This window comes from Rhinolophus sinicus, linkage group LG04, assembly GCF_036562045.2.
Source record: "Rhinolophus sinicus isolate RSC01 linkage group LG04, ASM3656204v1, whole genome shotgun sequence".
NCBI lineage: Eukaryota > Metazoa > Chordata > Mammalia > Chiroptera > Rhinolophidae > Rhinolophus > Rhinolophus sinicus.
In genome coordinates this window covers 77,603,195-77,623,691 of record NC_133754.1, presented here as the reverse complement: position 1 = coordinate 77,623,691, position 20,497 = coordinate 77,603,195, and the positions used below count along the sequence as shown (strand labels likewise).

At 40.7% G+C, this 20,497-nt stretch overlaps 1 protein-coding gene across 3 annotated transcripts in view; it reads left to right on the top strand.

Moving 5' to 3' along the window:
• The window catches only part of WWC2 (WW and C2 domain containing 2), a 170,424-nt gene that overhangs the window by 105,985 nt on the left and 43,942 nt on the right, over positions 1–20,497 (top strand). For all 3 annotated transcript variants that reach the window (XM_019736137.2, XM_074329862.1, XM_074329861.1), the window contains 7 exons: positions 1,974–2,053; positions 6,673–6,802; positions 8,802–8,948; positions 9,564–9,637; positions 13,069–13,311; positions 18,135–18,224; positions 19,064–19,683. In XM_019736137.2, the coding sequence (XP_019591696.2) occupies positions 1,974–2,053; positions 6,673–6,802; positions 8,802–8,948; positions 9,564–9,637; positions 13,069–13,311; positions 18,135–18,224; positions 19,064–19,683 (1,384 nt within the window). The remainder of the gene's footprint in view (positions 1–1,973; positions 2,054–6,672; positions 6,803–8,801; positions 8,949–9,563; positions 9,638–13,068; positions 13,312–18,134; positions 18,225–19,063; positions 19,684–20,497) is intronic.

The following is a 20,497-nucleotide window of genomic DNA, read 5'->3' as shown; positions in this document are numbered from 1 at the left end:
ATCTTTGACACGTCTTCTCCCTCACTCTCCGCACTGAGTCCATCATCAAGTCCTGTTGATTGTCCCTCCAACATATATTCTTCCTCAGGGCTCTGCTCGCTATAGCACTGCTCACTCACCAACCCCCAGTGCATCTGCAGTGGCCCCTTTTGGCCTCTCTGGTCTGATCACCAGAGTCACCACAGAGATCTTTTAAAATCTTAAAGCAGATCATGCTTTAAAGTCCCTTCTTGATTCTTACTGTCCTTAGGATAAGACTTAGAAATCCTCAACATGATTTCAAGACTCCATATAATCAGGCCTTCTTTTCCAACCCAATCTCATGCTACGTACCACCTCTATAATACAGCAATGGTAGCATTTTTTAAATCCCAGAGATTTGCCGAGTTCCCGCCCACCTCCCCCCAGAATAGGGTTTGTCCACAAGCTGTACCTTTTGAGAACCACTTTCTACCAAGTGAAGCCCCACTAACCCTCTTAGCTTAAACATCATTTCCTCAGACAGGCTTTATCCAACCCCTCAGACTAAATTAGGTCCCATCTTCCTTTTATATCTTGAAGTTTCCTGAACTTTTCCTTCATCTCACCTATGGTAATTGGCAAGATTTATTTCATTAGATGGTAATTTGCTCAATATCTGGCTCCCCATTGTTCTATAAGACCATTGAGGGCAAATATCATGTCTGTTTTGTTCATACTTCAGACCTGGGACCTGACATACCATGTTTCCCCGAAAATGAAGCCTAGCCGGACGTCTTTTGGAGCAAAAATTAATATAAGACCTGGTCTTTTATATTATATTATATAAGACCAGGTCTTATAGTAAAATAAGACCGGATATTATATCATGTTATATATTATATTATATTATATTATATTATATTATATTATATTATATTATATTATATTATATTATATTATACCGGTCTTATAGTAAAAGAAGACCAGGCCTTCTTACTAATTTTTGCTCCAAAAGACGCCTTAGAGCTGATGGTCCAGCTAGGTCTTATTTTTGGGGAGACAGGGTAGTGGAGAGCCAGTAAATACCTGTGGAAGGGGTAGAATAAATAGGAGATAAAAATTCAAAAGCATATTGAAATACTATATAATAGAATGTGCTTAAAACTTAAGGCTATAACTTAACATATGGAAATAAGTTTCTGACAGCCATTTGTAGACCTCTAGTTCATGACTAAACCAGGCTTTTGCTATCTTTCTGACATAAGAGATTTTATTATTCTTATTACCAAAGAATATACTTGACAATAGGATGCAATATTTTTATCAGTTTGATATCAAATATTTATTGATCACCTACTGTTTGGTACTGTTCGAGAAGCTTGGGATATAGCTGGTGGATGCAGCTTATTTTCCTGTGGGGGACAGAAAATAAACAAGTACACAGAAAATTTCAGCTCTTGAAAAATACTACGAACTAAATAAAACAGATTAATGGCATGAGCGGGGTGGTTAGAGGAATCCTATTTGAAAAGGTAACATGTGAGCTGAGACCTGAGTGACACAGAGTCAGCTATTGGAAATCTGAGGGGAAAGCCTTTGAGCACATGCAGAAGTGCTGAGACAGGTGCTACCTGACAGGTGTGAGAAGCAGAAGCGTGGCCAGTGGTCCTGGAGCGAGCGAAGCAAGGATGAGTATAAGCGTCTAGAGTTAGAGATACCTCGCTTTAAAGTTCTGACTCTCCCCTTACTGGTTATGTGTCACAACATGGTGACAATAGGAATGTTGCTAAATAAGATGATGAAGGTAAATATTAGTAATAAGGTACATTGTTGGTAATTTAAACATAATTAATCTAGTCTCCATAGAATTTATGTCAAGGAGAGACTAGTAAAGTGAATGTTCAACTAAGGGTTGTGTTTATGTGTTTAATAGTTTACTAATGGATTATGTTTTAAAACAGTGTTGCTAATTATTTACAAACATTTATATTTACCTTGATTTCTCATAAAAGGTTAAAAAGCTGAAGAGGGAACTCTCACAAATGAAGCAAGAATTGCTCTACAAAGAACAAGGCTTTGAAACACTGCAACAGTGAGTATAAAAATACTGAAATTGACTAGAGTAATTCAAAGCCCCCTAACTAATACAAAGAAAATAGAGGTACGGACTATGTAAGAGATTTCTCAAAGAAACATAAAGTAAAAAGTCCAAATTTCTCGACTAAAAAACAAAAAAGCAGTCAACCGATCAAAAAACTTGGGAAAATCTATATACTTTGAAAAGGTCTCAAGTATTTATTAATCATTGGCGATCCAAAGAAACCAAAGTGAAAAACTTAACTTTGTGTCCTGGGCACCTGCCAGCGGCTGTAAGGTTGAGATTCAGAGCTGAGAGACAAGGCACAGAAGGACCTCTCTGTGTTCTTCTCCGGGTCTGCCCTGGGTGAGCCTCCTCCCACTACCCTGGGCCAGGCTGGAGGCGTCCCTCTGCCTCTGTCAGCCCCAGGCGGGACCTGGAGGCAAACAGAGAATGATTTCAGGAGCCCGTTGGGATTGTCAGCAGAGGAGCTTCAGTGAGTTCCTCATTTCCCAGGTGCCTTCTGTCCTTTCCAGTTGTATGCTGACGTCTGATGGGCCCTTGTCATAGCTCGGCCTGCGCCAGGTTAAATGACGATGTAGATGACAGAGGGTTGCAGGAACTGGAAACTCCTGCCCCATTCCCAGCCCCTGGAAGCCACTGTTCTCCCTGCTAATGAGGCCCAGCTTAACTAAACCCTGACAGGCTCACCGAGACTTTCCAACTCACAGTCCCCACCCACAGGGGCTCGGATGCAAAGGAGGCAGCTCATGGCTTCATAGCCACGTGACCAAAGAGAGGGTTGAAGGCGTTTGTTATCCCTGGAAAGGCGTTCAGCTGCTTTTGACTTCCCTCTATGGTACAGGACTTCATGCAACCAATCGCGTTGCAGTATTTACAGGGATTTCCCATAGTGGTGTCATGTTCTTACCCGCACCTCCCTCAGTAGCAATCCAAGGAGGTAAGGCATCACCCCTTTTAAAGATCCTGTGTGTTCGCTATTCAGGCAAACATAAGCTGATTGTCCTGTATGTTTGGATGATGAATGACACTCTTGAACACCAGTCATGTGACTTTAGTTTCAGACAATGGTTTTATTTCATTTTTGCCTACTCACCTCGTAACCCTGACCATGAGATTCTCTCAGATGCTCCCATCCTAGTGGTTGTCAAATCTGACTGCATATTAAAATAATCTGAGGATTGCTTAAAAAAATACCTTTCTGGTCTCTACCCCAGGTATATTTTATGAGATCCCCAGGTGGTTCTTAAGTATACCTATGCTCTAAGAACTTATGTTGATTGCAGAGCTCCCCTAAAAACTGGGCAGACCTAGAATGACACAAGTGTGTTATTTAGTAATTGTCAACATAAAGGAGGGCTTTGCGGCAGGAGTGGAGAGAGAAAACAAATTTTGAAGAGCCCCACAAAATGTTTAGCCATACGTTAAACATTTTCAAGGCACGTGAAATTATAACTCATGTCACCACCAGGGATTAAAGGTTAGCCAAACTTGCTGTTTTTGTTATATTGATATAACAGTGCTGTATTGTTTCAAAGCAGTTTGCTTGCAAGCAGTTTTTATAGGAATCTAAGGCATGTTTAAGAATCTGTCAATAACATTCCACAGGAAAACAATAGACATTTGTTGTAGAAATTCAGGCATTCTCTTGTAATGATTCTAATCCCTTGAACCAAGAGTAGAAAGATATGATATCTCACATCCGAGACCTCTCCGGGATCTTAACTATAGACAAAATAAAGCTGTTTTCATTCAAATGTTAACCACCACACTACTAGAACATTGAATAATAATTGACTGAACCCAGAGACCACACTTTTCAAGAAACCACAGTCCCGATACTATAAAGGGACTTTCACTTGGGATTATGACAAAATTTATTTCAGGAAGATTTAAATAGAGTCCCACTGCAGGCTTTTGTAACTTTTCACTTATTCATAATAGAATGAAATATTTTTGTTGAATCTGAAATCACACTAACTTAAACTCAGGCGTTTATTTAACTTGGTCCAATAGTTCATACTAGACGATTGAATGTGGTTTTATTCTTTACATTTATTCATTTCAATCTGTGATCCCAAATTTGACTTTGGCCTAAGCAAGGGTATAGCTTATATGTAGACGGATACCAAGAAGAAACATATTTCCACTTTGCCACCTCCAGTGTTCACTCAAAACTGTAAAAGGGAAAATGATGAAACACCCAGAACGCCAAAAGCATATATAGATTCTATGCAAGTTTGGCCCTAGGGGGCACTTATTTTCAAGGGATGTCGTACAAAATCATAATCTCTTCTCTTTCAGAAGAGACCAAAAAGACATAGGGGGGAATTAATTATAGGGTACACACAACCCCCCCCCAATTTTTTTTAATTGTAGGGAAAAATGTAAAACAGTATTTCCCAAATTAAGAACCAAAAACACAGTACTTTGTTTTAAAAATTAGCAAATAATGCTAATATTTTATTGTCAGTTATGGTCAAAAGAGAAAAAAGACAGAGGATGAAAAGTGGAGAAGAAAAAGGAGAAGCATGGCAGTAGCAGAAAAAAGCAACATTTAAAGTAGAGAGGTTCAAAGGAGGTGGAAGCAGGGAAAAAAGACCAAAAGGGGCTCCCTGGTGAATGCTGAGCTGAGAGGGCTTGTTCTTGTCGTATTCAACATTTAGTTGAGCCGTGGATACCCAAGAAATTGTCATCTATCTTTAAAGCTCCCCGAAATTAAAATTAGCGGTCCTGAAGTAGTCCTGCTTTTGTTTTTCAGTATTAAAGTTTATTTCTGAAAACAGCTTACCTGCTTTTTTATTTTCAAATGATAAAGCTGACTTCTGAATTAAAGATTTGTTTTGCTGTTAAATTCTGAAAGTTTTACACAAATACAAAGAAATTTCTTGGGCTTTAGAAATTCACTTTGACACAGTTTGAGACACCTATATTACTTGATATTTCACAAAAAACACAGATTTTTTTTTTAATCAAAATAAGCCTTTGGTCTCAACTAAATTTAATACTTAAGAGACCCAATGATTTCATTGGTAAATCCCTTCCCAAATAAATGAAATTAACCAATATTCAAAGTACTTCCAGTGTCTTAATCAAATCTTCTAATAGTCACAAGAGCCCCAAGCCTGAGTCTTATTTTGAGGATTGTCACTTTATTAGCTAAGTGTTTAGACAATTTAGGAGCTAAATTTGCATAAACTTTCTGGCCTTGGTCTCTTTATTTGGAGGAAGTATGACTAGTAGATCTCTAGGATCCCTTCCCACCTAAACACTGTGTATATGTGTTTAATTCAGTGATTTCATTAGTTGTACTTTATTATCAAATAACCTTATGATGAAATTTATTTTATTTTCTTAGGTTCTTTAAGACTTTAATTGCCTTGTTCAGCAGCTTAAAATGTTTACTAAAATAGCACTTGGGGAAATACATTATCCATACACTACACTTGTTTGAGTAAACTTTGTTTGGAAGAATGAAGAAAGATGGCATTTTGTGTGTCTGCATATGTGTGTTTTCAGATTGTAGCCTTCACATTGAAATAAATATAAATCATCAAATGTTTTAAACCAAATGAGCTCAGAGCTCATTTAATAGGTGGCTTTTCTCTGTGGATGTGTCCGAGAAGGAGAGCTGTTGACTGATGGGGTAGAGGCTTAGCCCTACTTCCTCCAGTGAAGCCCAGTCGTGTTCATAAAGAACCCTGGGTAGCATCGGTGGTGGGAGGAACCAGGAGAGTGATAGTGAAGAAATTGTTAAACCATTCTTTAAAAAGAATTAGGTAATTTGCTTGGGCCCTTCAAACACAAAGAATTAGGTTACGTGAAATCCTCTGACGTAGGGTGACATGTGAACTGTAAGGACATTTGGTAGGCAGCTCTGCAGGGGTCATAAATCAGCTCATTGAAGAGCTCTTTATTCAATGGTAGCTGACAAATGAACACAGCTGCCCTTCTGCCTTATTCCTAGGTTTGAACTCATTTAGCAAGGCAAGCAATTTTATCCCGACTCAAGACTATGACAAAAATAGAATGAATACTTTTCAGATATTTAAAAAGAAATGAGAAAATAACTGCATGATCCTAATATTGGAGGGTGCTCACTAGTGTAAGTAATAATCACGACCGTTCATCAAAGCCCTACCAAACTGTAGGCACTGGTTTGGCACAGACATTCTGGCGCGTACAATTAGTGATGATTCGGTAGCTCCTGTGGTTGTCCAGTGTATCGGCATCTCTGTCCGTCTGTGAAATCGTTTCCCCATGTCCTTCACCTTTCTCAGGGTGGAGAGCAGACCAGCATATGATGAGGCTCGAGTTCTGCCAGCAGTGGGATCCCCCAAACAGACTGAAGACAAAAAGACCGAGTCTGAAAAGGATTAGAAAGGGCCCTGGGTATACGCTGGGGAATGGGAGGAATCTTAGCTAGAAGTGATTAGAGGAGACAGGAGGAGAAACACTCGGCTGGAAAGGAAGACCCTGCTACGTGAGAGTCAGGGAGTAAGACAATCAGCCAGCAGAGCAATCCCAGGCCCGTCCCTCCATCTGTTTAATTTGCTCTCTGTCATTCTGTGATTGTTTTTCTTTTTCCTTTTTTCTTCCCCCTCTTTTAACAGAATTGATAAAAAAATGTCTGGAGGCCAGAGTGGCTACGAACTTAGTGAAGCTAAAGCCATTCTAACTGAACTGAAATCTATCCGGAAGGCTATTAGTTCAGGAGAAAAAGAAAAACAAGATCTGATGCAGGTATGTTCTGGAACATTTGGTTAAGTCAAACTACTACTTCTGGGGCCCCAGAAGCTCTCCTTGCAGCCTAAGTTCACCATCAGAGTCTGGATGGCCCTTTATCATCCCCACCCCATTCGTACAGAATTTGGTCCCATAGATTGTTCCAGTCGCTAAGGCTGCCTTGGAAGAAAACAGATTGGTTCCAAAGCTCTGATATGCTTATTTGAATGCAGGCTTTGGATGGTCTCTGAGACAGTGGTGGTGGGTTCTGGATGGAGCCCATATATGGAGGTTAGCGTGCTTGTGCACCCTGCAACTCACAGAAAATTCCATATGGAACCCTGATAAGTAGGGTTATCTAAACCAGTGATCCCAGGATATGTAAAAGGCATGTCACCTGTCTTCAGTAGGTAGAGGACATACCTTGAAGGGATGGGTATCTTATGTAAGGAACTTGGAAAACCTTCTCCCATCCCCGCTGATTCTGAGGTACTAGCTAGGGGTGGGTAGGGAATGCTGACCCAGCAGGGGAATAGCTATATACAGAGGGTGCCAAAAAAAATAAATGTGTACAAATTTTAAGAAAGGAAAAAACTGTATTAAAATTGTTATACTCAATATATTTGTATACCGATAACAAAAGATGAACACAAGTCACGTTTGACTTCTGCAATTACAAGCGGTGCTCAAAGTGGTTACCATCAGCATAATTTTAATACAGGTTTTCCTTTCTTAAAATGTGTATACATTTTTTTGGCATCCTCTGTAGTTACCCTAGATCTGCTAGTGGCAGTAGATCCCCTCAGTACACCTGTATAGTTCTCAGCTTACGGATCTTAGCTCCCAATAACCCAGCCTCGTGTGGAAAAAACAAAACAACCATTCTACCTTCTGAATATCTCTATTTAGCAGATATAGTCAAGTGGTTTTTTTGAAGAGTGTATCTCTTCCTCCTCTTACCCTCCCTCCATCCCATAATTATCACAAACACTGAGAATTCTTTGTATTTCAGATATTTTGAGCTCTTTACCTAACTGAGTAAGGATGTAGTTTGTGTCTTTGGGAAAATGTTAGAGCCAATGATGATTTTGCATTCTTAATAGACCTCTACATTTAAATACCATATTCAACTACTTAATATCAGTTTTCAGAGTGCTAGTTGAATTGGGTAAATATTTTTGAACCCATGTAATTTTGCAATTTGGGAATTTTGAAATAATTTGATACTTCTTAAAGTTGATAATATGTTTCTTACCATTTTTATTAGTGTTTTGTAAGTTTGTTTTGTTTTGGTAGCAATTTATATAAAATTTTTCATGCTTTCATTTGCTCACATCCTCCCTCTAAAGTAAACTCGGTATTATTAAACCTGGTGCTGGCAGCAGGCACTTTCATTTTTGATTATTCAGTTTACCAAACCAAACATGTCACTGTAGGTAGTGCCATGCAGTCCACATACAGACGGGCTCTGGTTCGCTGCAAGTACTGTTACTTCTGGGCCTCAGTTTCCTAATCTCTAATGTGAGCTAAATAATCACTCAGGTCCTGTCCAGATGTAAAATGGCATAATGAGAGAAGTCTTCTAAGTAAGAAGTTGTCTTGCTATACCTAAAATGAGATTGTATTATAGGTATTCCATGTTTTCATAATTTCTACTACATAAAGTAAGTAGTTCTTATTAAAATAGAGACTTCTTTTTAATGAAATTTAATAAATAAGAAATACATGTATTAAATATAAAGATACCATTATTCACAGGATGAATAGTTACCAGGCTGTTTTGGGAATGTTAAGATAACCTGTTTAATATGTTCTCACATACTTCCCAAGTCACATGTGTGTATATGCAAAATTATATTCTACTCTTATTTTTTCAATAATTTAAAGAGCTAAGTACCTACTAAAAATTAAGTTATTGTTTTTTTCCATTGAGATTAGCTCTTTAATTTTACCTGGTGGGGAAGTTTTGTGCTCTTAAATGTTAAGATTTATGAAGTACTTTGTCTTCCCTGCACAGAGTCTTGCTAAGCTGCAGGAGCGCTTTCATTTGGATCAGAGCATTGGCAGATCTGAGCCAGACTTGAGATCCAGTCCTGTGAACTCTCATTTCTCTCTCTCCAGACAGACCCTTGATGCCGGGTCACAAACAAGCATCTCCGGAGATGTAAGTTACCCATGTGGAAGGACTGGCCCCAGCTCTGTCCTTGATGGACCTTAATTAAGATATGGATGTGTGTTCTCCCATTTGGCATGCCATTAGCAGATTTTCAATAAGGTCCCAGTTAATTTCATATTCTATTACTTCTTTGAATTATGTGCTATAAAAGTAAAACAGGCACAGATCAACAGTAGGGCCTACCTATTTGAAAAATTATTTTTTAAAGTTATTTAGTTTCTATTTTATGCAGTTGAAAGCTAAATGATGGAAATTTTGGCTCATAAAGACAAGGAAATTAGTTCTAGTTCATAAATTTTATTGACCTGTACACCCTTCATAAACTCTGAGATACCAGAAACATTTACCTGATATTTTTTTATCTTGAATTTAATGTGTGGAGAAAATGATGTTAAAGTCTTTGAAAGACAGGCAAGCTTGAATTAAAAAGAAATGTTTTGCCCCTACTGAGACTTTAAAGTAAGTGCCTTTTTAAAATGGTGTTCTCAATTTCAGTACCATCTTCTTTAGTTTTTCAATTACTTGTGTTTCCCAGAAACAAAAGCAGTTTACCTTCATTCATTAGCAGAGTTAATTGACTTTTTCCCTTTTGTTTTTTACTAGATCGGAGTGAGAAGTAGATCAAATTTAGCTGAAAAGGTCAGGCTGAGCCTACAGTATGAAGAAGCCAAAAGAAGGTAACAATGGGGCAGCTGTTTAGTTCAGTGGTCAGAGGGCTCCAACAGTGTTCGCTTTCCTAGAATTAATCTTCATTCCTATAGTGACATCTGCTGGGCACTCCCTACACGTTCTTACTGAGATTAGCCTTTAGTTTTTTTGGAATGAAAGAGGTGCAGGGTCCCCTCTCTGTTGCTTGCCTCTTCCATTCCTCTCCCCCCAAAGCTGAAGAACAAGAATTAATAAGAAGTGTGGGAATGAAATTGTCTCCTTCTCTTCTGGAAGAAAGAAGCTTTGCGCTTGTACAATACTTACAATTAAAAGTGCAAAGATAGAAACATACAGTGGCCCAGGTACAGGACTTGATAGCAGTTGATGAGTTGTAAGATAACTAGCTGTACGCACATTCCTTTGCTTTGAAAGGAAGACCTCCTGCTAAAGTCCTTGAAGGTACTGAGGTGTCTGTTCCAGTGACTTCTGGGAGAAGGAAGACAGATGCTTATTTTTCCTTTTCCTCGTAATCTAGTAAACCCTCTACTGTCTTTTTCTTACCTTGTGACTCTGAATGGGTAAGGCACAAGACACTTCATTCTTATCTAATAGGCAGGCTCAACTTGTTTTCATAATATAGGACACTTTACTTATTTTGAGGGAGAGAGTCATACTAATACTACATCTGATATTATTTTCCTTTTAAGAGTTTAAAAATGCTATTCATATATCATTTAGGAGTACGCTTGGGGGAAAACTGCATTATCACCCTGCAAGGGACAGAGAAATTTATCGTGTTTCTCCCTGAGCATGAAAAGCTCATCTGAGAACCTGCAAGAGTGTCATGGTTTCCTACCATAAGGAAGACGGTCAGATAGCTATTAAAGCATATCCATTGTTATTGGTGATGACGATAATTTATAGGTAATTGGCCAAAGTCCTTTGGCATTATCCGGCCAAACTAATTATTCGCTCTCCCTAAATATAGTATTTGCCTCTGTGTATCCTCTGTTACTAATATGTCTTGGTTGTCCGATTTACCGAAAGAGCCCAAAACTTTGTTCCATAAACTAGTCACCATGTAGGGAGATTGAGCAAGCCACTTGGTCTCTGTGGAAACATTTTACTTGGCTAATTTTAATGCCTATAAATTTTCCCAGGTAGATTATAAATTTCTTGAGGTAAGGAAAACCCATGTACTTTATCGTCTGCTTCTCAGTGCCCAGGGTAGTACCGTGCTCTCACTGAAGGCTGAGAATTGCTTTGTGGTTTTGTGACCTGGGAATATGGAAGCCTGTGGTGGAGGTTGTTTGCAGCCCTTTGGCTGTGAGCATGCCAACCCTTTAGCAGTTAGAGCTCCTGGGTTCTTCTGTAAACAAAGCTCAGGATTTGCGCCTGGTTTTCTGAAGGACAGTGAGTGGCCATAACTCAGAATTAATCTTGGAGAACCAGGCCTCATGCCCTGGGTTCTTCGGGGCTTCACTCAGCTTCCCTTGGATCGGCTATTAACAGTTCGTTCCATCTGGAGCTTGCACAGCACTTCTCGTCCCAGGTGTTCCCCCAAATCTTATGTTGTTCCCCAGATTTAGTATACCTTTCCAAATAAAATTCTAGATTTACCTAATGCCTGATCACACAAGTCATAGGTGCCATTCTTTCCTTAATCACAGTGTTGCTGCCAGTTCGATTGGTTAACTCAATCCCGTCAAAACGTTAAGGTGCTGGTTCTTTCCCTTTTGGTTGCATTGCTGTTCTATTACCTAATTCCGGGTTTTATTTTAAAGTTACTAGCGATGCTGACGAGAAGGTAAATCTCAAGGGTTTATACATATGTTGAAAATGCTTTTTCTTCCTCAATTCTGAATATGTAAAGAGGTGGGCTGTGTTTCTCTGAAACCTGTTTTCTCCTCCAGCCTTTGTTTTATGTGCTTAATGAAGCTAATAATATCATGCTTATTTAGCATTTTGATGATTAATTTTCCAGTACATTGAGACAGTTGTTTATGGTTTTGTGGTGAAAGCTGAAGAATAGCTGATGTTAGATCTATCATAAATGCAGATGGTGGGTGAAAATCAGAAGTGCGTTATATATGCAGTGCCACTTTAAGGTGGCAATTTTATTTTTAACTAAAACAAGAAACTTACGGCACAGAATGTGGTACTACTTCCATCTTTGTCCTGATAATATTTTTTGTTCACCTTTTTTCTTCCCTTCTACAACTTCTTCCATCAAAAAGGAAAAACGAAATTCTGCCTTTTTATCTGTTTTTTATATTCTGGTATGTGCTGTAACAATGTCCAAAGTAATCATCCAACCTTTTTTACGGGACTACTGTGTCCCGTGCCAACATCACTTGTGTTCGTAGTTTATCTTGATCTTGTGCTTATGATCAAAATAGCCATGTGCCATTTACCTTGTGAACAATCCAGGTTGTCCTCACAGTGCCGCAGAGCAAGTTTTTTGATTCAGGTGGTCAGAATATTCTTACTGAATCGGGAGTTCACTTGACCATTTAGTGTGAAGCTCTGGACAGAGTGAAACCTACAGTCGGGCAAGATTATGAAACCAGTGAAGTTTCCCTTTGCTTTTTCCTCCTCCTCTAGTCCCCGTCCCCTCACTTCAGCACCTGTTGTCACTCTGGTGGTGCCTGCGCTACTGGAGGTCTGCCAGGTAGTCTGCTCCTGTGCAGCCAAATGACTGTCTACTGAGGAAAACCAGGTCGAATGCAAGGATGTCTACATGCCAGCTCAATAAGCGGTGTAGACACCAATCAACACCCTGATAGGGAAGAGATTTCACAGGGCAGAGCTTCAGGAGAATGTGGGTGGAGGAAGCCAGCCCCTGTCCTCTTTTCTTGGGGATGGTGGAGCCTGGATGTATTGACTGTTTCAATACCCATTGGCCAGTCTGCTGCTCTCTCCTCTCCTTTTCCCTTCCCTGACTGGCTAATATCCTAGTTGCTGCCCAACCTACCTGGGGACCACCATTTGACTAGGGGACAGTGTCTTTTCCTACAGGAACAAAATCTATAATAATGCCATTTCAGGCATCATTTACCTCAGTTTTTTTGTGTTTTTTTTAATGGAAGCCCTCCAGGTATTTCTCCTGTCACCCCACAGAGGCAGTCACACATCAGGGCTGACCTGCACAGGGTTCCCAAAGCTCTCTGCTTTTTAAGCTTCTGTGTGCTTTGACCTTCACCATATTTTTCAGATAGGTGAATGTGCTTACTCGTATGTTAAAGGTGGGAAAATGAAGCAGTTGACAACTAAGTATAGCGTTGGGCCCAGAGACTAGGCTACAGGCTGTTGCTCTTACTCATACCAGGTGATCACACCTTTCTCTGGTGAGGTTCACTGAGGAACTTCAGCATTTAAACCCCAAACCTGGCATGGTTTGTGTTTGCCCTTTCTTGGGAGTTCTACGTATGTGCACACCTCCTTTCTCTCTTTATTTTAGTATGGCCAACTTAAAAATTGAATTGTCGAAATTGGACAGTGAGGCTTGGCCTGGGGCGCTGGATATTGAGAAGGAGAAGCTGATGCTGATTCATGAAAAAGAAGAACTTTTGAAAGAGCTTCAGTTTGTCACTCCACAAAAACGTAGTCGAGACGAATTAGAGCGCCTGGAAGCAGACCGGCAGCGGTTGGAGGAGGAGCTGCTGTCAGTGAGGGGCGCGCCCAGCCAAGCTCTGGCTGAAAGGTGGGTTTTCCTCCCTGGGGACAGGACAAGTGAAACCTGTGGGTGGGTCTTAGCTGTGCCTGGATGCCATTTCCCTGGTCTCTGGAAATCTCAGTTGCATCTGTCTTTAGTCACCTAAGACCAGCACAAAAGGACTTTCTTTCTGGAGAGCAATAAAGCACACCTTCCTGCTGCCCCTCGGTGCCAGCTCTTCTGTGTTTGTTAAGAATGTGAAAATGCCCGTGACAGATGCTGAATAACTGAAGAATGTTGACATAAAACCAGGAATGCAGTACCTCATTGACCGAGGCTGATAACAATAGCCATAAAGTGTTGCACTCTGATAAGAAAGATTATCTGGACTGTTACAGCAACTGAAGCTTCCTACTCTGGGTTTTATTACTTACAAGAATGCAAAAATGTATTGCTTTTCATTTCACAAGGAAAGGACAGGTTGCTCCCTTTGACATCTTAACAGATCACAAAATGTTCAGTTGGATTTTGTTTGTCCTTTGAAACCCTCTTCTTCTGAAGTAGGTGAAATGTAAATACTGAGCAATTTTCTGATCTCTGTAAGAACGTGTAAAGTGATTGTTTAACCTAAAATACCAGTTCTGTAATCAGATCAGCTGGAATATTAAGCAGGGGAGCCTCTGTGTGGCAGTTTGACAGGCACACATCTGCACGGGAGGCCTGTGTGCAGGCCCTGATGACTGATACAGGTGCATACCTGTCTCAGCCAGAGACCACGTAGCCCTTTAGAACCACTGCACGTCTTTAGGCCAACAAGTGAGGAGCAGTGCCTGTGCCAGAATGTCAGGAAAGAAGTTCACATTCGTATCATTCCAGGTAACCTGGAAGTAAGTTCAAAATACCCAGCCACAATGCAATGGCCTGTGTATAAAACACCAGTCATATTTTATGTGCTATGTAGCACTTAATAAATGTTACATAATCACGCATGTCTAAAGTACCAAATCCATCTCAGCTGCCCTGCTCTGTAGTAGCTGGGCAGGGCCTGTAAACAGCTCTTAGCTGTGTTCGGGGAGAGAGAAAACAAGCATTTGCTTGTTTGCTTTAATCAGCTTTTACAGGCATGATGTCTTGTTTGTCTTTTTTATTAGGGTTAGAGCTTCAGAAATGACTAATGAAGTAACATTAAAACTAGAGTTTATTCCTAAGTGCCTAGACATTGGCCTTTAAATTTTTGTTTGCACACGTATTATAACTGTCAAAAACTCACATGAATTTTCAGCGGCTGTATGCGATCCTAGATCCTATGAGTGATCTGTGCCTCCCGGCACTGCCCTGCAACGTCGCCAACTCCCAGGCGGCGGTGACTGAGCTCGCCCCCTAGTGGTGGTAACGCACATGGGACAGAGACCGGCTCATTGTGTGGGATCATTGTGTGGGCTCATCATCAGCAAAGAGAAATTGCTCTCAAATGACTAAGTCATGCAGTGTAGGACTTTCTACACGTCTTTCATATTCTTTCTATGCAGTTGTTGAGGTTCCTTAAAATCTGTGCTTTTCTATAGCTGATAAGATCTTAACATTGCTCCCTACTTTCTCACAAATCTTAGAGATTTTGTCTTACATCTTGCCAAGATGTTTTAATTCTTTCTTTTTTTTTTTTTTAAATTAGTCTCAGGTTTCCAAAACAATGTAACAGTCAGAAATTATTTCTTAATTATAGTCATGCACCGCATAACGACATTTTGGTCAACAACGGACCACATATACGACAGTGATCCCATAAAATTATAATGGAGCTGAAAACTTCCTATCACCTAGTGACATTGTAGCCATTGTAAGGTTATATGTAGTACATGCATTACTCGTGTGTTTGTGGTGATGCTGGTGTGAATAAGCCTGCTCTGCCAGTCACATAAAACAGTAGAGCGCACACAGTTACGTACAGTACATAATACATGATAATGATACTAAACGGCTAGGTTACTGGTTTATGTATTTACCATACTGTACTTTTTATCATTATTTGAGAGTGTACTCTAGAAAGAGTATTTAAAAAAAAAAAAAAAAGTTTGCTGTAAAGGGCAAGCTTTTTTGGAGCACTTAAAAAAAACGGTATGTTGTGTTATGCCATCGGTAACCTCATCCGTCTCGTGTTTACTGTGTCTCTTGATTACATCAGTGTCTCTTGTTCCTGATTTAATCTTGTGTTGTTTTGTACAGTAACATGCTGTGCAGGCTTGTAGCCTGGGAGCAGCAGGCTCCACCATGTAGCCTAGGTGTGCAGTGGACTCAGCCACCCAGGTCTGTGTATGTGCACTTGGTGATGTTTGTACAGAAATGAAGGCCCCTCACAACGCATTTCTCAGAACAAATCCCCATCCACTGAGTCATGATTATATCGGATTGTTTTTGCCACTTATTATGAGAAAAATTTTAAAGCTAGTAGGTAGGGGGTTGGGGGGGACTACGAGTGTCATTTATTTTTTAATGGAAGAGGAACTTACTATTTCTGTAGGTGACATGAAATGTTCCCTAGGTGGAAAGTTCTGGGTGATCTGAATCAGGAGAAAGCTGGCAGGTGCTTCTCTCCCTAAGGGCACCAGGGCGGGTGGGAGGGTATGAAGGCCCTACCCATGTCTTGCAAAGGGCAGCTGAACGCTGGTGTGGAGCAGCAGGACCGGTGGGAGGAATCTTTCAGGAACCAAGGTGACAAGATCCTTTCCCACCCAGGAGGACTAGGAGGACAGAGATTGGAGAAGGGCTTAGAGAAACCGGTATGCACCCTCTTGAAGGGACTGATGTCTGAGCAATTTTTTCTCATTCCTGGCCCAGAGGAAGTTGGGAGTTCACTTCCTAAAAAGGACACCAGGAATCTGAGGAAGACTCCCAGCCGTCACTAGGAGAGGCTGCTGAGGCTGCGGTGGTTCCATCAGAGGCAGGAATCTGTGCTTGACGAAGGACAGCAACAGCCGCCCTACTAGCAGGGTTCTGTGACTTCCCATGTCTTCTGTTTCTCCCAACGAAGGTGTCTACCCCTCAAAAGGGAGTGCTGAGGAGGGGCGCCGGGCTCTTCAGGCAGCCTGAAGAAGAGGGAGAGGGAGCCAGTGCCTGCCTTCTCAGAGGCTGGGATATGGCTGGGGAACATGTGAGCAAGAACACAAAAGCCAGGCCTCAGTAGGTCACAGTGCCCATGTAATGGCCGGAAGGCAGCACCTGAGCCATCGCCGGGAAGAGGGCAAAGGGGATCCATCGCTGGTGACTGGCACAGGAAAAGCTTTGGATTTTGAATTTCAGTGTGAACCACTAATGTCATACTGCAGCCTCTTTAACACACCAGAAAAGCCTTCCTTTATTTGTGCAATAAATACTTAGTTTTAAAACTTCTAAAGTGCTTTTCCTGTTTCACAAGACATGAATTTTGGTAGATTTTTGGGCTTTCTCCAGACCTTTATGTACCTTCTAATTCAGTTAATCTATTTTGTATTAATAGTTTTCCTTGTTGAGTTTTTATTTATATTTAAGAGATTAAAAAATAGGGACTGTACTCCTTTTCAAAATACACCTTTGAAAGCTGTGAATTAAGAATTGATCACGCTTTGAAGTACTAAACAAAATGACAAGAATTACTGTTTTTATTTTAGCATATAATGAAATTGTGTTGGTGACACATCAAAAGATAGCTGCCTATAAATAAAATGTGGGCATGTTTTTCTACTGCCTAAAACACTACATAACATTTCAAATAGGTTGAAAATCAGGGAAACTTTTCTCCAAAGAAGCGTAGCTAATTTTTATATCACCACCTTGCAGGTCACAGCGAGGCTTTGAACGAGGAAGATTGGTTTTGAGGTCTGCAGAGCGCTTTCCCACACAGTCCCCATGTGATCCCTGTAACAGCCTGAGCAAGTAGACACAGTAGGATTGCCATCACCATTTTACAGATGAGCAAGCTGAGATCTGAATTAAGTGACTTTCCTAGGGATACACAACTAGGACAGCAAATCCAAGCCTGGAAACCCTGGTGGCTTCCTGAGTCCCATTTTGCTGCTCTTTGACCACTCGGAATGGGCTCATTTCCATGAGGTCTGAAGACCCTGTAAGGTGACCTGAATGACCCTCATGCAGGCTCCTCGTTACATAAACACATGGGTGCTTCATATGGTTTCAGATAACTCCTTCAAGTACACAGGTTTCTGAAAAACCTCAAACGCTGGTGCAGTTGAATTCAAGTGGATGAAATTTCATGATAATCTGGTGCAGGTGATGAGATGTGCAGAGGACATTAGATAGCAAAGGACATTATTTTTATGTCTTTTCCTTGCTTCAAGAGCTTAGAATAATTTTCTTAATTGCTAAAATTCTCATCAAATTTAGGACTGGAATTTTTATCACCAGATACTATTGTAGAATAGCCCCTACCACATTCAGTACCTAGGATGATGTTTTATAATTCGCTCTTACTACCGTTAAATGTTTTAGTAATGTAAGTTCAGTCACAGGCCAGTAGGATTCTGTAATCTTCCTTAGTTTCTTGTTGTCTTCCTCCTCACTATCTTTTCTTAACTCATAAGAAGATGAGGGGTTTTTTTTACCCATTTAAGAAAATTTTAGGATACCAAATTTTAAAAATTCTCAGTTACATTGAGATTTGGCTCAGATCCCCCTTCATTAGGCTTGGCTGTGGGCCCTTCTGCCTACTTTGCTTCTTGCTGGCGGTTCTGTTTCCTCTTTGTTGAGTTCACATGGATTTCCCCCTGGTGGTACATAATGTTTATATAATAAGAATCTTGCTTTTCTTTTCCTTAAGTTTTCATAGTTTATTGTAATCATTTGAATATATAAATTCATTTCTGTGTCTTTTTTTCTAGATTGAAATTGGAAGAGAGAAGAAAAGAGCTGCTACAGAAACTTGAAGAAACTACAAAGTTAACTACTTATCTGCATTCACAACTTAAAAGGTAAACCTGTTTGGTTCTCGAAGGGAAATTTTTTCTTGACTACATTGAGGTGTGTTTTCGTTCACCTTTGGTTACTTTTTTCTTTATGTTCAGCTATTTAAAAGAAAAGAAAATAGTTATACCAGTACAGTTAAAACTTGGATGACCAAACTTAAAGTTACACAGATTTTTTGTTTTTTTCCAAGGTCATAATTGTAATACGTTTGGAATATCTTATGGGAAGAAGGTATCTTTCAGCTTCACTACACACTTAGGAAAATGACATTTTCACCACATCATCCCTCCTTTTAAAAAGAGAGGATGAGGGAGATTTAGCCAGATATTCACTATTTAAATATGTGCCCAGAGAGCAGAGGAACAGTGGGTGAGACCGAGGGACTTTGTGTAACCTCTTTGTCTTTATAAGACTGCCTTTTTTCCCCTCTCAAAATAATAAGTTTTATTTGTTAAGCAAAGTAACTGCAGTAACACTTTGTACTGTTTACCCCCTTCTATATTTTTAAATTACATATTGCTTCTAGCTATCGATGCAGATAGATTTATCAATAGGTATTTGATTCCCCCACCCTTTTTCTGTAACTTTTGCTAAAGGGGGATGATTTTTAGTAAGAGTAGGATTGCTGCTTAAAGAATATTTAGCGAGCCAGGTTGAAGATGTTCATGAAAAAGAAACCTTGAAATATGTGGTGTCATAACAAGTTCCTTTTCCCTGTCATTGATTATGTTCATTTTGGCCTCACTGGGTTCATTTCTTCTGGAGTCCGAGGAAGCCAGCAGGGGTTGTGCTTGGGTTTTCCCTGTCGGAGCAGTTTTCACAGCACGTGCTTTTCTTCCCTCAGCCTCTCCGCCAGCACCCTGTCCATGTCATCTGGGAGCAGCCTGGGTTCCCTGGCCTCCAGCCGGGGCTCTCTGAACACGTCCAGCAGAGGCTCGCTCAATTCCCTCAGTTCCAGCGAGCTCTACTACACCGGTCAGGGTGACCAGATAGACGCGGATTATCAGTATAAACTGGACTTCCTTCTGCAAGAAAAAGGTGGTTACATTCCTTCCGGACCCATCACCACCATCCATGAAAATGAAGTGGTCAAGTCCCCCAGCCAGCCAGGCCAGAGTGGTCCCTGTGGGGCAGCAGCTGCAGCAACAGGCCACACGCCCCCCCTGACCGAGGCCCCCAAGTCTGTGACGTCTCTGTCCTCAAGGTCCTCTCTTTCCTCCTTGTCCCCTCCCGGCTCTCCCTTGGTTTTAGAAGGCACGTTTCCCATGTCTTCTCACGACGTCCCTCTCCATCAGTTCACTGCTGACTTTGAAGACTGTGAATTGAGTAGCCATTTTGCAGACATTGGCCTTGGTGAAAATCAGATATTGCTGGATCCTGATTCAGGAGGCGCATCCCAGCCTCTTTTAGAGGAGAAAGACCTCCACGAATGTGCTAGGGAGCCATTCTACGAAGGAACTGCAGGTAAATGGGGACCTTTGCTTTCATGTGTTCCCTCTTAGTTATTTGAAGGGAATGATTGAAGGGTTACTTTTTCCATATAAACAAATGGTACTCGTCCCCCTTCTCTTTCTGCGGCTCTTTTTTCATTTTGGCTTCATTTAAGGAGTTTTTAATTGATAAAGCTAGATATTTTCACATTCCCTATGTAATAATTCAGTCATTAAGTATCTGTTCTGTTGTCTAGACACCCTCTGTGTGTTCAGCTGACTGGGAACATGCTTTGTGAATGCATTTCATACTTCTAAACAGATTCCGGTTCTGAAAAAGCAAGGCAAAGAAGAGAGCTTTTTTTTAAAAAGTTGGCCTAAAACAGAATAAAACCAAAGCAATTAGCATACTGGCTAATTAGTACCAGGGTTCAATGTTTAGGTTGCCCAGGGGATTCTATATAAATACAATTTTTGCTTCGTGCCAGATTCTTGCTTTCTGCCCAAAGTGAATTTGGAGAGAGCCGAGTCCTGTGCATAGTATTACCCTGCCATCTTCTGGCCGCATTCCTAGTTGCAGCCCAAGAAAAAGAGCAGCGGACTGAGTTCTTACTCCTGCATTTGTACTCAGACAGAAACGGAGAATTTAATGTTTTTGTATTTGTTGTCCTTTGTGAAGCAAAAGCTGTTACTATACTAGATGTGGTTGTGTAGAGGACAGCGTGGCACCGTTGTTTGGTGAAGGAGGGGGCCTATTCGAGAGCTAGTGTGAAGTGAAAGATGAAATGAGAGCTCCAGGACTGGCCCCGGGAGCCCTGTTCAGACCCGCGCGTGTTACTGTGTGTCCA